Source organism: Pimephales promelas, chromosome 22 (assembly GCF_988280905.1).
Source record: "Pimephales promelas chromosome 22, fPimPro1.hap1.1, whole genome shotgun sequence".
In the NCBI taxonomy this organism is placed as follows: Eukaryota; Metazoa; Chordata; class Actinopteri; order Cypriniformes; family Leuciscidae; genus Pimephales; species Pimephales promelas.
The window spans coordinates 28,462,080-28,477,373 of NC_142790.1; the positions used below are offsets into that span (position 1 = coordinate 28,462,080).

The window sequence follows — 15,294 nt, forward strand, 5'->3', positions numbered from 1 at the left end:
TAATTTCTTCATGCACGAAATACTAACTCGACATATTTGTCACGGGATAATGTCTGTGGTTCTACTTGCTATTTTTAAAGCAGGAGGCAGTGCAGTGTTCATTCAGTCACACTACACTCTAAACGATGCTGCCATGCTGGGTTGTTTCAACCCAAATTTGGGTCAAATATGGACAAACCTAAATGTTGGGTTAAAAATGTAATTTAAAAATTTAACCCAACTTCAACTTTCACTTTCAACTGTATTTTTTTTTTTAATTACATTTTTAACCCAACATTTGGGTTTGTCCATATTTGACCCAAATTTGGCTTGAAACCAGGCATTTTTTAGAGTGTATTACTGGACACACTGAATTGTTTCTACATTCATTTAATTAAAGTAACTCGTGCCAGGATTTCAGTATTGTTCAGCACTGTAATTTCACAATATTTTATGTTTATTTTATGTTTCATGTTTATTCAATTTGCATTCTCTTTTGTTTCCATAGTTTGTCCAATAAACAAAACATGAACACTGGATACAGCATTCAATCTTATATTTCTTATACATTTTCTAGACATGAATGAATATATGAATGAATGAAATGACATGTTTTGCCATTTCATTTGCGTCACATGAAGATAAGCATTTTGGGTCAAAATATTTTTCACATTTTCATGTTCTACAGGGACTATCTATAGCATTATTGTTTTTATACCGTACAATCTGTATATTATATTATCCCCTAACCCTACACCTATACCCATCACAGGAGACTGTGTGCATTTTTACATTTTCCAAAAATATAATTTAGCTGCTTTTCTCATGGGGACCAAAAAATGTCCCCAAAAGGACAAGGATGTGACATCAGCAAATTTCGCCTATCAATATATACAGAACACACGTGCATAAATTACTCGAATATACATGCATACTACTGGATGTTCAAAATACATATATTAAATACACGTGCACACTACAGTGGCGCCTCATAGTATGTTTACCAGGACCACACACACACACAAAGGATTTATGTGTTGTAAAATGCCAAGCTAAAGCTATTCATAATTTAATAAGTCAACAGTCAAGGTTTTGAAGAAAGCAGTTCATCTAAAAAATGAGGGTCTCAACTGAGTGAAATACGTCCATTTATATAACTGAACATTAAACTCTGAGATTAAATATGAATGTAAGAATCCTGAATATATTGACTAAATATTTATATATATTCCTAAATTCCTAACCACATTCCTAAATACTAAATGTTTATAGATTCATTAATGTCAGAGTAATTAAATATAATCTGAGAGTATCCAATGTCAAGGTCAGACAGGTGAAAATCATAGAAAAAGTCAAACCATAACTTACAACAATACAAGACAAAATAAATATAAAATATAGATAAAAGTACTGAACTTATTTTAATTGAGTTCACTAAAACAATAACATTTCTTAGAACACAACTAAACTTTACACTGCATTTATTACTGTATATAGCGGAAACTTACACTGTAAAAAAATATTGTTGGTTTAACAAAAAAAAAAAAGTAACCTGGTTGCCTTGTAAGGAAAATTTGAGTTAATACAATGAAGGAGATTGATTTAATCACCAGAAACTCAAAATATTATGTTATCTGAACTACATAAATTAAGTTGATTTGACAAAAGAAAAAATGTTGTGATTACAAGTCATGCAAAAAAAAAAAATTTACAGTCGAAATATGAATACAGATATTTATATAGATCATCATCATGATTGTAGAGTTTCCTCTGATGGATGATACGTGTTCGGCCGGTTAAAGTTTCAGAAGAAAAATGCACATACATTCTGTGCCCTATGTATTTTAGACCTGCTAATCTCTAGATCATATTTCATTTTAAAGTGTGAGAGGAATGTGTGTGTGGAATTGATTTAGCCAATTCTGAAGTGTGTGTGTGTGTGTGTGTGTGTGTGTGTGTGTGTCGAACCTAAGTTTGACTCACCTTGAAGTTGAGCTGTCATGATCACAGATGCCTACATATGTACACACAATCTCTACTTCATCTTCATGTTAACACTCACACACACACACACACACCTTTGTTTTCTTTACTCCGTGTTCCTTTTTTAATGTCACTTTGTCATAGGTGGGATTCACATGTCCACAACCTAATAATGAAATAATAAAATAATGAAGATAATATTGTTAGCTCAGAATAAAAAACACTGAATACAACGATAAAAACAAACAATCCGCCTGTGAATCCGTAGCTAAAATCTATAGGGTCAAATGCTGTAAATTGTCCCTAAAAGTTGACAAAAGTTAATACAATAATAGATAATACAATATAAAAATTTAAATACACAATTAAAAAAGGTGCTAATTTTAATGTTGAACTGACTTTTAGCATTGTGTTTCAGAATCTATTTGGCATATTAATAATTATATGAATTTTTATTTAAAAATTTGCAGCGAATATATATTTTTGCAAGGAATATTTAAAATGGGAACATTGCGTGCTTCTTGACAGCATTTTTACCATGGCTTGTTACAGGATCCCTATCTGCGAATATTCAAGTCAATGTGTGTGTGTGTGTGTGTGTGTGTGTGTGTAATTTGATTCGGTTTGTGATCCTTTCTCCACTTCAGTTTGTGTTTCTGACCTGCTGCCTTTATTTGGCCAAAGAATGACATTGGAAACGCCCTCCTCACGGTTTCTAATGGCATGGTGCCCAATATATGTCGAAAGAGCCACTGTGCTTTACACACACACACACACGGTCAATATCCACACACACTGACAAACTCAAACTCAATCATCAAAATGCCTTCAAGCCAAAGAATCATGACGCCTCAAACCAGGAAGACAGGTAAAGCATTACTATCATCATTCAGAACTAACCCGGGAATAAATCTCAGAAAGTTTCTAAAGCACAGACTGTTTTAGTGTTTTAAACTAAAATTAACACGTAAAAAAAATCAATCTAATTCAAAATAATAACAAAACTATTAAACAAAAAAATGATGGGCAACGATTAATCGCATCCAAAATACAAGTTTGTGTTTACATAATACATGTGTGTGTACTGCGTTATTTTGTACATATAAATAAACTAAACACACATGCATGTATATATTTAAGAAATATGTGCATCTATAAATTGTATGTATATTCATACTAAATTTATATTTTATTTCTAAATATAATTTTTTTCTTAAATATATACATGCACACAAACATATACAAACACACATGCATGTATATATTAAAGACAAAATTGATATTTAGATATAAAATATAAATTTAGTATGAATATACATACAATTTATAGATGCACATATTTCTTAAATATATACATGCATGTGTGTTTATTTATATGTACAAAATAACGCAGTGAACACACATGTATTATGTAAACACAAACTTGTATTTTGGATGCGATTAATCACGATTAATCGTTGCCCAGCACTCAGTATCATTTTTTTGTTTCATAGTTTTGTTATTATTTTGAATTAGATTGATTTTTTACGTGTTAATTTTAGTTTAAAACACTAAAACAACGATTAATCGTGATTATCCAAAATACAAGTTTGTGTTTACATAATACATGTGTGTGTACTGCATATAATTATTTTTATATATAAATAAACACACATGCATGTATATTAAGAAATATGTGCATGTAGAAATTGTATGTATATTCATGCAAAATGTATATTTTATTTAAATATTAATATTTTATATCTAAATAACACATTTTTCTTAAATATATACATGCATGTGTGTCTATTTATATATAAAAATAATTATATGCAGTACACACATGTATTATGTAAACACAAACTTGTATTTTGGATGCGATAAATCGTTGCCCAGCACTTGGCTTGGCTTGACATAGTACAATAATAAACAGTTTTAAAGGTGTACATGAGGCCATTATGTCACTTCTTAATCACGGAAAATGCATGAATGTCTTGTAATTAAGCAAATCTGTCGATAATTTTAATGCAAAAAGTAGTGCAATTTTTTTCCCATATAAATTAGTGATGAATTATTCAACTGAAGTTTGATGTGAGTGATGAAGAAGCTGGTCATCATGATGTGGTTATCGGGTTGGCACATTCACAAGTCTGAATGATGTTGCATGATTTTAATGGGCTATTGGGTCAGTGGGTTACACACTCACACACATTCACTCACACACATACACACATGCCACGGGTTTGACGCTGTTACCAGAGACGAGTCTGAATGTCACAGAGACTGAGGACACACACACTCTACAAAAACTTGTCAGGATAAATCACCATTTGTCCTATTATTAGCACGAACACACACGTTATTGATCAAACTCTTTTCAACGTCTTTTTTCTTTCTTCCAGGAATGAAAATCAAAGCGAGAAATACTCCTGTTGGTATGATGGACTAAACATATATCTATCTAATCGCTGTCTGCATGAATAAATATGATCATTATCATCAATACAACGGAGCACCTTCAGAAAACGGGCTTTCATTACTCCAATAATATATGATTTCAGAAGAAAATATCTTTGTGTTTATTGAACATTGATGGAGTAACAGTTTTTGTGTGAAACTAAATCAAAAAAGTGGTTTATTTGTTTAAAAATCGAATAAGAGGAGGCGAGGTACCCCACAGACACACACACAGGGCAACAGGACTTTAGCTAAAATAAAAAAGTTATTACTTGTTTAAAACAATTTTAAAAATTCCAAATGAACATTTTTGTTCAATATTATTTGACAAATACAGAAACAAAATTATTTTAAGTAAATTAAATGAGATTTCATTACAGTAGTAACAAACAATATGATCTTTTATTATATATGATTAATATCATTTATTTTTTTTCTTTATGATTGTTTCGAATATGGGTATTATTTGTAAGGTGGACACCCATATTTGATATTTGCCATGTGAATCTAACTATGTCAACAAATGAAAAATTCAGTGATCTGTTTATTATAAATGTTAATTATTGTGTCTTGTGGTAAGCACTGTTTACCACAAATACCATCCTTTTACATATTCTTCCGTTATTAAAAAAAGCTGTTGCTTTAATTACCCTAAACTAAACTAAAAATCGTTATGACCTTTGTCTCAAAAAATATTCAGTAATGTTAGTGATTCTCATTTGCTACTTACTACAACATTTAAAATAATAATAATAATAAAAAAAAACATCAAATACAGCCTGAAATCAATGGTGCTTTTAACCCTTAAACCCTAAATAATGGCGAAGTCTATAGGGCCATTTACTAACAGCGTTAAAGATGTTAACTGCCCTGCTGAAGAAAAAAAAACAATAGAAACCATTGCAGAATTCCTAATGGTTTTAATGGTTATCAAGGGAAATATATTGGTTTTAATGGAAACTGTAATGGTAGGTCTCTATTGGTAATTTGCTTTCTTCTATTGGTGGCATGTTTTGTCTTTTTCTCTGTATTGGTTTTAATTGAAACTGTGATGGTCCTAGTAAGTCTCTATTGGTAATTTGCTTTCTTCTATTGGTGGTATATGTTTTCTATTGGATACCATTAAGGACCAGTAGAACACCTTTGAAAATTATAGGTTACATGTTGGTATCTACTGGACACCATTATGAACCATTAGGACTCCAATAAATGTAGTGTTTCCTTTGGTTTGATAATAATGATTTAATGTAGGCTACACGTGATTAATAGGCTAGATACAGTTTTTAAAAACTGGTATATATATATATCATAATACAAATTTGTAATGGAAACCTATACAAACCAATAGCCTACATCCTAATAGAATATGGTCCAAAACACACTACGTAATGGACACCATTTTGTAATGGTTTTAATGGTTAACGGCTGATGGTTTGTAATGGTTTTTTAGTGGAAACCATTACCATTTCTGTAATGGTTTCTATTGTTTATTTCAGCAGGGTGGTGTTAAAGAACTACTATCAGGATTTACAGACAGGGTAGTTGACCGCGCTGAATAGCCTGTGTTGACAGGGACAGGGCTATTTTTGCTGCTGACCTTATTGCATTTGTTGGAGTTTGCCTTTCAGAAGGAGAGAATATTTAAATGAACAATTCAAGGTGATTTACTAAGGTTTGCACTAGACAATATACTGGTGTTCGCAGCATTATTTACCACCCAAAAGAAGCACGTCATTAACCAGACTTGCGTTGGTCATTATGGAAATGATCTGACTGCGTGTGTGTTCTTGAATGTGTGTTGAATGTTCGCGCTCGTCTGGCTGTGTTGGTGTGTCTGAACTGGACTGATAGGCTATAACTTATTTCTCACATTCTCCCTCTTCAGAAAAACTTCCAGTTTATGAGCCGAACATCCCAGAGCCGACGACCCGAGAGGAGCTGCTGAAATGTGAGTCTCACAGACACAGAACAAGAATCAAATAAACTGGTACTGACCAGTGGTGCGGTTCCCAAAGCCATCCATGGTTCCGTCGTTACCGGGCGCCGTCATCTTTAGAAAATTTGAACTTCCGTTTTTGCGGTCGCTCTGTATATTTCTATGGCATCACTTTCGAGGAGTAATTAGCTGGTGAAGTGGATTTATTTATTGTAGAGTTAACAAAAGTTATCATAAGCATTGTAAAGCAGATGTCTCAACAAATGTCGACCGGGAATTTTTTTACGAGCAGTTCATTCATACCTATGCAAGATCGCGGTGAAATACAGACCGGAAGTCAAAAGACAACGAGCGCAGCACTGAAAAGGGGCGGGGCTACATATTGCGATTATATTTGGCCAACGATGCTTTTGGGAAACGCACCCTGCTCCTTTCCAGTCTGAACCAGGGTTATTATCATTAACCAAAAACAAAAATATACTTAAATTAAAATTGTATATCTAAACTTAAACTTATTCTATATCAGCTAGTTGCCAAGTAAACAATTATTTTTTTTTCTCCAAAATTAACTAAAACTATATACTAAAACTAAATACAAAATTTTATAGTACACACACACACACAAAATGAGGCTACTATTCCAATGAAAACAGAAAATAATACAAAGAAAAAAATTTAAAATACAAACAAAAACTAATAGTAGGCTATATCAATGATTGTAAAATAACACAGGACTGAACATGGACCTGGCTGAACTTTTTCTTTCATCCTAGACTGGTTCAATATTTCATTGGACGAACGAACTGCCAATAAAGTGCTGTGGCTCACAGAGGGCGGGGCTAAAGTGTCCCGCTTGACAGATGAGGTGTGTCCTTGCCTGGACAGACAACAGAGATTTGACTACAACCCTCAGGTGAATGACACACACACACACACACACACACACACACACACACACACGTTTTTGTTTTTCTGCTAAGTGAGATGACAATGTCTCCAAAACTATTGCCACTTTTCATAAGACTATGTAATATTACATCAGTTATATAACATGATAAATAATAAAATGATATACATATGAAGAGTTCAGATGCAAAAGCCTCTAAATGCCATTTGACATTTTCTTTAGTGATGATTTTTATCAAACTTGTATATTTTATTTCATTAATTTCACTTAAATAACAATTAATAGGTAATTATCATTGCCATTTAAGTGAAATCACTGAACTTAAATATACAAGCTTGATAAAAATCATCATTAAAGAAGAAAATTTCAAATGGCATTTAGAGGCTTTTGCATCTGAACTCTTCATATACTTTGCAAGTGTTTTCAATATCATGAATGGGCCACAACATAAACACACTTCACATAATTCTGATATCTTTGTCTCTCTCATGCACTATTTTTTGCACTATAATAAAACGCATTCCTCTGTGTGTGTGTGCAGGTGCTGTGTAAGGAGTCTATCTGGGCGTCGCGCTGTTACTGGGAGGTGCTGTACTCCGGCTGGGTGGTTATCGGGGCGACGTACGAGGGTGCGGGGAGGAGGGCCGGCGACGGGACCTGTGGCCTCGGGGAGAACGAGGAGTCGTGGGGTCTGGGTTGGTCCGGGTCCTGCTACGACGCCTGGCATAAAGGAATCAACAGAAGGGTGGAGGGCACTCATCAGTGCTCCACTATAGGCGTGTATGTGGATCAGCCCGCAGGCCTGCTCTGCTTCTACGCCGTGGAGACGGACGAAGAGTCAAAGAAGAAACAAGTGAAACTCATTCACAGGTTTAAGAATCCCATAAAGGAGAAAACTCTGCCAGGGTTTTGGTTGGGAGTACAGTCCTCTTGTGTAATACTCAAGAAAGAGGAATGAGGTGAACGGGAACACAAAAGCAGGATTTTGTGGATTTAAAATGTATATAATAAATACAATTCGCTATATGTAATAGTTTTACAGTTCAGACTGCTCTTTGGTTGCTGGAAGTTATATATGATATTGAGCTTTAACATTAAATTATCAATAAACCTGGCATTGTACAGTGTATTACGATTATTGTTGGCTCTCTGATGAATTGCTTTTATTCTTCTTTTGTACATTGCTTTAGCATTTTCTAAATGCATAGCAATACATGCAATGAAAATGTAAATTGCAAAGCAATATGGATTTCATTTCATCCCATTTTTATATACAGTACACTTTACATGATCTTTTTAATCCTGCATTTTTCAGATTCTTAAATTTGGTTTTACTGTAAAAATGCATAATTTAGACCATACTTATTTTATTTTTTGTCTAAAATGAATCAATAGCATGTGAGTGACCTGGACCTTGCTGCTGTATCCCAGCTCATGTCTGTCTGTTTCTTCATCCCCGTTAGTTCCTCCTCCTGAACCAGATTGCATCTTTCCTTTGCCCTGTCCTGATTTTAAAGTTGTCTGATTTCACAATCTTCCTTTGCCAGCTTCGCAGACTCTGAGATTAAAATAAGACAACGCTTTATTTCGACAATCCACTTGAAATTCTACTAACTATAAATAACTTTGCAACTACATGTCAGCTATAGTGATTAGAGTATTTAAAAACACTCTTTTTAATATCTGCTAACATTTTATTTTTGATGCTCCTCAACAGAAATTCTATATTGACATAATATTGGTTTGTGACGGAAATACTGTGCGTCACATCTCTCATCGCGAGTAGCCTATTCATTATTGGGATTTATTTATTTAATCATTTATTTTGTGATGGCATTCATTTAAGTTGGGGAAATGAACAAAATGTAAAATATACATATAAACTGAATAATACTAGCTATATGATCTGCATTAGAGATTTTGGGTTCTGTAAATTAACATAATATTCAGTGAATCCGAACAAGGTTTATCAAGCTCGGAGTCTGATGTGACCACTTTAACTCAAAAATACACCATCGGATAAAAATATTGCACAAAATACGATTGAACCCTTCTGAAAAATGGTGTCATAATTAGCATCAGTTCAACGCGTGTATCTTGCTGTTCTCAAAAGGTTTGTGCACAGCACCACCTAGCGGTCTAAACTATTATAATCAGTTTAATAATCGGGATCAGTGTACACAGTTCACTACGCATAAAAGCTGCCTTTATCAAACATAAATCCGATAAAATTCTTGGAAGCAATCCTAAAATATAGGCCTATATTTTTTTTAATTACAGTAACGTACAATGTATTCGACTGTATAATAGTTGAATAGTTGAGAACAGCTAGACTGTCTGAAACTGCTCCACAGGGCTTTGATTATGAGGCGTGTCTTAAACGAACCAGGAAAAAAAATCTCTGCACTCAATTGGATAGTCGGTAGACCTACAACCAATCAGAGCAACGCAATAAGCAACTACTTTGAATATCACAGATATCAACAGAACTTACTTTTTTAGAAGTAAAATAACGAGTGTTGCTTCTTGGTCCTTCGTGAGTGCGATCAAAGGAGAAACCACAACGACCACAGGCTTTTCATTACGTCCCATCTTCTTAACTTAACGACCGTCAGAGCCAGCTGAGTTACACTTTTCCCGAATCATTTAAGGAAGGACGGCAAAAATACAATATTATGAAGCTGATCGACAAATGCCTTGATTGTAGTTCTCTGTTTGTCTATTAAAATTAATGCGCTTTCGATTTATTTCACAACGCGACAGCGGAAACTATCTCAATTCTCCTGATGCAGGACTGCCTTCATCTTTGAGGGAAACCAGTTCAGCGCTCTTTGATAACGTGATGATTAAGTCCCTGAAGATCACCTGTCCATCATCGTATAAAGCCCGCCCTGGCAATCTGATTGGCCCGTTCATTTTTGATTGATCATAATTACTCCTCAATGGATCGAGTCCAGACCGAACTTCCCGATCAAAAAATGTTGTGGGCGGAGTTCGGGCTGGCATCCAGGCCAGAGAACAGCTGCATTCAGCAGGAAATGTCAAATGAAGCTCTTGGGGTTTGAACATGGTCACTGGAGACAAGCTGCTCTATTCTGAGACGTCATAATCACTAAACCTGACAATGCAAATCACATTTTCAACTGAAACTCACAGTTTCTGTCTTTTACTGGTTCAACGCTCTGAACTGGAACAGTTTCACTTCTGCTGATGGATTCATTAGTCCGTTTGTTAATAAGATGTCATCATGAGTTAGCCTACATGTTGGCTCATCAACACACACTATATTCACACATGCAATCTTTATACATTTCCACTGTACATGGATGTGTAAAATTGCACACAAAAAAACAACAGTATGAAATGTTTGAAATGTTGATATTGGATCCAATGTTTGAAAAAGCTGTCATATACAGCACTGCTAAATTATACAATATATAGCCATAAAACAAATGTATTTTTTGGATGGTGGCGGACTACACCTGTTTGCTGTTTGGTAATCTGGTCTTTAATTTTAAAATTAATTGTAAAATTATATGTAAAGATATTATTATTAAAAATGTTCATCTGCTCTGAAGTTGAGGATTGTATGTTATGATGCTGTTCATATATGAAGGATGAACTTTAAAAATCGATAGACTTGTTAAACTGACCAAGATGAACATATTTATGATGCTAGTAATTAGAATGAGGATAAATCATAAATGCAGAAAAACTAAAATATGGTGAAAGATTGAAAATTATCCACTAGTGACGATCAAATGTGTCTGAATTTCCTCACAAAGAACTGAAAAATAACAGGAGAAAAATGACTGAAAAATCAGGATCAAAACTGTCATATACTGACGAAGCTCAAACATTTATATTATTATTATAATATAACTGCTTATTATAAGATCATATCGCTTTTCTCAGTGTGTGTGTGTGTGTGTGTGTGTGTGTGTGTGTGTGTGTGTGTGTGTGTTTGAGCAGCTGCAGTTTCAGTTCAGTCACTGTGACTCTGACTGACGGAGGTTTTTGTACGACTCTTTATCACTGTGTGAACATATTTACACTGTTGATGACATGGAAACTCTGACAGTAATAATGTCCAGCATCTTCAGTCTGGACTCCACTGATGCTCAGAGTGAAATCAGTCTTAGATCCACTGCCACTGAATCTAGATGGAGTTCCTGACTGGAGGACATTTGCTTTATAAATCAGGAGTTTAGGAGCTTCTCCAGGTTTCTGTAAGTACCAGGATAAAGGCTGATAACTCCAACCCTGATAGACTTCAGGACTGGTTTTACAGGATATAGTAAATGTGTCTCCTAGAGGAACAGATTTCACTGCCGGCGTCTGAGTGACTGTCACTGCACCAACAGATTCTACATCAAGAAGAATGAATAAACATTCAGAATTACACATTTGGATAATATTTCTAACACAAAAGATCAATTATATTAGCAGTTTAACTTCATATTTCCTGACCTGTGAAACAGCTGGAGAACATCCAGATGAAGATGATGAAGATGAAGCTCATGGTTGCTGCTGGTTTAATTAGATTCTCAGTGTTCAGACTCAGAGTTATAAACCTCCTGAAGCATGAGCTGCGATGCAAATAATCTATATGTAAATCTGTGTACGGATTCCAGCACATGACGCTCATAAATCATAACAGTGTTTGGGATATTTTTCCATGTTACGAGTCATAAACATTTATTCCTGTGTCTGAAGCTTCAGGCTTTCTGATGATTCACATGACAGAGTTGCTGCACTAGTATGTCACTGTGAACTTCCTTAGAGGGCAAAGGTCATTCCAGAGGTCAAAGGTCATCAGAATGTATTAAAATTGCTTTAATCATAAATAATGCACTGAGATGAATGATAGAATCAGTAGTTTTGATAGAAACAGTTATGATGAGCAATATCTTTATTATTATCTTGATAAACTTGTAGTGAAAGATAAAGCTACTTGTAAAAGCTCAAAAACACACAGTGGCAGTTTTGTTTGTTTGATTAGATATTAATATACAGACTGTTTTTATCTAATAGTCATCAGTGTAATAAAGCTGATTTCAGTCATAAGTTAGTCTTCAGCACATGTGTAGTTTATCTGTGTGTGTGTGTGTGTGTGTGTGTGTGTGTGTTTGAGCAGCTGCAGTTTCAGTTCAGTCACTGTGACTCTGACTGACGGAGGTTTTTGTACGACTCTTTATCACTGTGTGAACACATCATCACCATCACAATTATTATCAGAATCTGTTTTGCAGTGGAAACTCTGACAGTAATAATGTCCAGCATCTTCAGTCTGGACTCCACTGATGCTCAGAGTGAAATCACTGTTAGATCCACTGCCACTGAATCTAGATGGAGTTCCTGACTCGAGGGTGTTTACGTAACGAATCAGGAGTTTAGGAGCTTCTCCAGGTTTCTGTAAGTACCAGAATAAACTTTCATCCCCATCATCCCATCTCCTCACATCTGTGCTGGTTGTACATTTGATATTGACAGTTCCTCCTGGTTGTTCTGCTGTTATTGAGGGACTCTGAGTGACGGTGATCTGTCCTCTACACTCTGAAACACACAACAAGAAAATACACTCAAAACTTTGACAATATACTCGAAGAAATGAATGAATATCAAACTTGTGCTCCACAAACCTTGAGCAAACGCTGTGAGAGTCCAGATGAAGATGATGATGAAGGTCATGTTGATGAAGATTGTTGTGTGTGTCAGTGATGAAGTGTTAAACTCACAGCACTATAAACACTCTCACACACTGAAGATCTGATCAATATGCAAACACACTCCACATCATTTCCCTGAAGACAGCAGAAACACTGTTTTGTCTTTTAGTGTCTTTGCTAATAAACTTCTGTTTATCATTTTCATAAACACACACTCATGATTTACTTCATGTTATTTTGGGTTGATCTTCTCGCTCTAAACACAGTTTTAATGATCAGTTTCATTCAGACTTTGATGCTGAGAGCATTTAATACCTGTGCTGTGTTTATATCATCCATGATACTGTAGAACAGGTCAAAGGTCATCCAATAGAGAATGACCATCTAAATCTGGCGGAACGTTTCATAATAAAGCAGGCCAATAGAATTGATATAAATGTCACAAATGTATTTTTTGAGTGATTATGAAACATGACAATGATTTCAGGCTTCATGTAATACATTTGTACATTTTTATTTTTAAAGATGAAAATTTTGTGGCTCTTTTTCAATCAGATGTTGAGAAGATCTGCTGTTGAGTCTTAAATCTCTCTCTCTGTGTGTGTGTGTGTGTGTGTGTGTGTGTGTGTGTGTGTGTGTGTGTGTGTGTGTGTGTGTTTCGTTCGTCTCTTTCTCTGCTGGTGTGTGTGTTCATTTGAGTGTGACGGAGGTTTTTGTACGACGCTTTCACTAGAATGAAACACTGTGGTACACTTTCGGTGGAGGAACTGAACTGACGATCAGAACCTGTGAGTCTTTCTTAAATTATATAATGAAACTTAATGATGTGTGTGTGTTTTTAAAAGAATGTTTAATGTTATTTAACAGAATTTATAAAAAACAAACATGATTGATTTTAACATAATATTATTGCATATTAAAACATAATAGATTTCAAGTCTTATTTATTGTCACATTTTTTTCTATTTTACTGATTGATTTCATGTATTTCATTATTATATTGTTTGATATATTATAAATATGTGATATTTGGTGATATTCCATATTTTTTAAATTCCAATCCAAACTGTAATTTTTACAGTAAGAAAAGGCAGTTTTGTTTATTATTTTCACTTCAAAAAACAACAAATTAAATTTAACAAATGAAATATCTATTACAGTTTTCACTGTTTACAGTAAAGGAACAAGTCATTTACCAATCAACAGGTTTTAACCGTAGTCCTTTGCCGTTAAAATTACGTCATCATTTTTTACAGTGCACATTTAGTAATATTCAATATTGATTTAATGAAGCATATTTTAAAACTAAACTCAGGATAATGTCTATGAATGAAAGTAGTGCGGTGAAACTACAGATGATTGTGCTTTTTGCTGTATTATAAAAATCATAATTGAAAATGGGCTGAAAATTGCGATTGATTGTGAGTATTAAATTAAAATAATATTTTTTAAAAGATGTTAATATTATTATAATTTGTTTTCTTACTCTTATAAAGATATCACAATGTATTAATCAATTTTAACGTGGACAATGTTTTTAAAAATTTGATTTAGATCCTGTAATTCAATTCTGAAAAAAAATCTTATTTTTACATTTAATAATTCATATAAACGTTTTTTTTTTTCATTTTACACAAATAATTCAACATCTTATTATTGCTGACATTTAGTTCATGTCATGTTTTGACTTCAGATCCTTCAAAATCTATTCAATTATTTCTTCATATATAGTTTTGTCTATAATTCTTGGTAGATGAAACAATGCATGAGGTTTTATAATACAATCAAAATATATATTTGGGTTCATCAGACAAAAGGAAACTTAGTGGATGAGCGTTTAAAAAAATATAATTTGGCCAATGCTTTTCAAACTCATTCTGGGGATCATTAAAAATGTAAGTTGTATATTTAAAGTGAAATGATGGTGATTCTCCATGTGTGTGTGTTTCAGCCGGGCCCTCCGTGTCTCCCTCCGTGTCTCTGCTGGTCTCTGGAGACTCCTCCGCTCTGCTCTGCCTGCTCAGCTCTTACTCTCCAAAGGGGGCGACGGTGAGCTGGACGCTGGACGGGTCAGAGGTCACCGAGGGGGTTCAGACCAGCGCAGAGAGCGAGCGGGACGGTCTCTACAGTCGCAGCAGCGTCCTGAGCCTCAGCAAAGCACGCTGGGAAGGCGCAGGGACAGGGCGTTTGGTCTGCAGAGGAACACATGCCGGAGCTGCTCACGAGGCCTCGTTCCTCAAGAGCTCCGACTGCTGATGTTTCTCCAGTGAAGACCAGCGGATCTGAGCCGAGTCACGTGATTTACAGCTCAATACTGAAGCAGTCTGTCAATGTGCTGCCATTGCTGTTCATTCAATAAAGCTTCATCTGAACGCCTTACATGT

The 15,294-nt window shown here is 34.7% G+C and overlaps 1 protein-coding gene, 1 long non-coding RNA gene and 2 gene segments (V, D, J or C); 2 read left to right on the top strand and 2 right to left on the bottom strand.

Moving 5' to 3' along the window:
* The first annotated feature begins 2,566 nt into the window (after positions 1-2,566).
* LOC120488066 (tripartite motif-containing protein 16-like protein) lies at positions 2,567-8,362 on the top strand. The gene is given in 6 exon segments (XM_089125845.1): positions 2,567-2,755; positions 2,757-2,830; positions 4,344-4,376; positions 6,284-6,346; positions 7,108-7,247; positions 7,783-8,362. Coding segments are annotated over 6 exon segments (783 nt in total). The 5' UTR covers positions 2,567-2,699; the 3' UTR covers positions 8,200-8,362.
* Positions 8,363-11,258: 2,896 nt separating this feature from the next.
* LOC120488076 (Ig kappa chain V region K29-213-like) lies at positions 11,259-11,805 on the bottom strand. The segment is given in 2 exon segments: positions 11,259-11,608; positions 11,712-11,805. Coding segments are annotated over 2 exon segments (387 nt in total).
* Positions 11,806-12,354: 549 nt separating this feature from the next.
* On the bottom strand, positions 12,355-13,105 carry LOC120488463 (Ig kappa chain V region 4135-like). The segment is given in 2 exon segments: positions 12,355-12,797; positions 12,884-13,105. Coding segments are annotated over 2 exon segments (408 nt in total).
* Positions 13,106-13,527: 422 nt separating this feature from the next.
* LOC148969639 (uncharacterized) lies at positions 13,528-15,289 on the top strand. Its single transcript, XR_016149199.1, has 2 exons — positions 13,528-13,698; positions 14,862-15,289. It is a non-coding gene; the product is annotated as an uncharacterized LOC148969639 (long non-coding RNA).
* Positions 15,290-15,294: the final 5 nt, after the last annotated feature.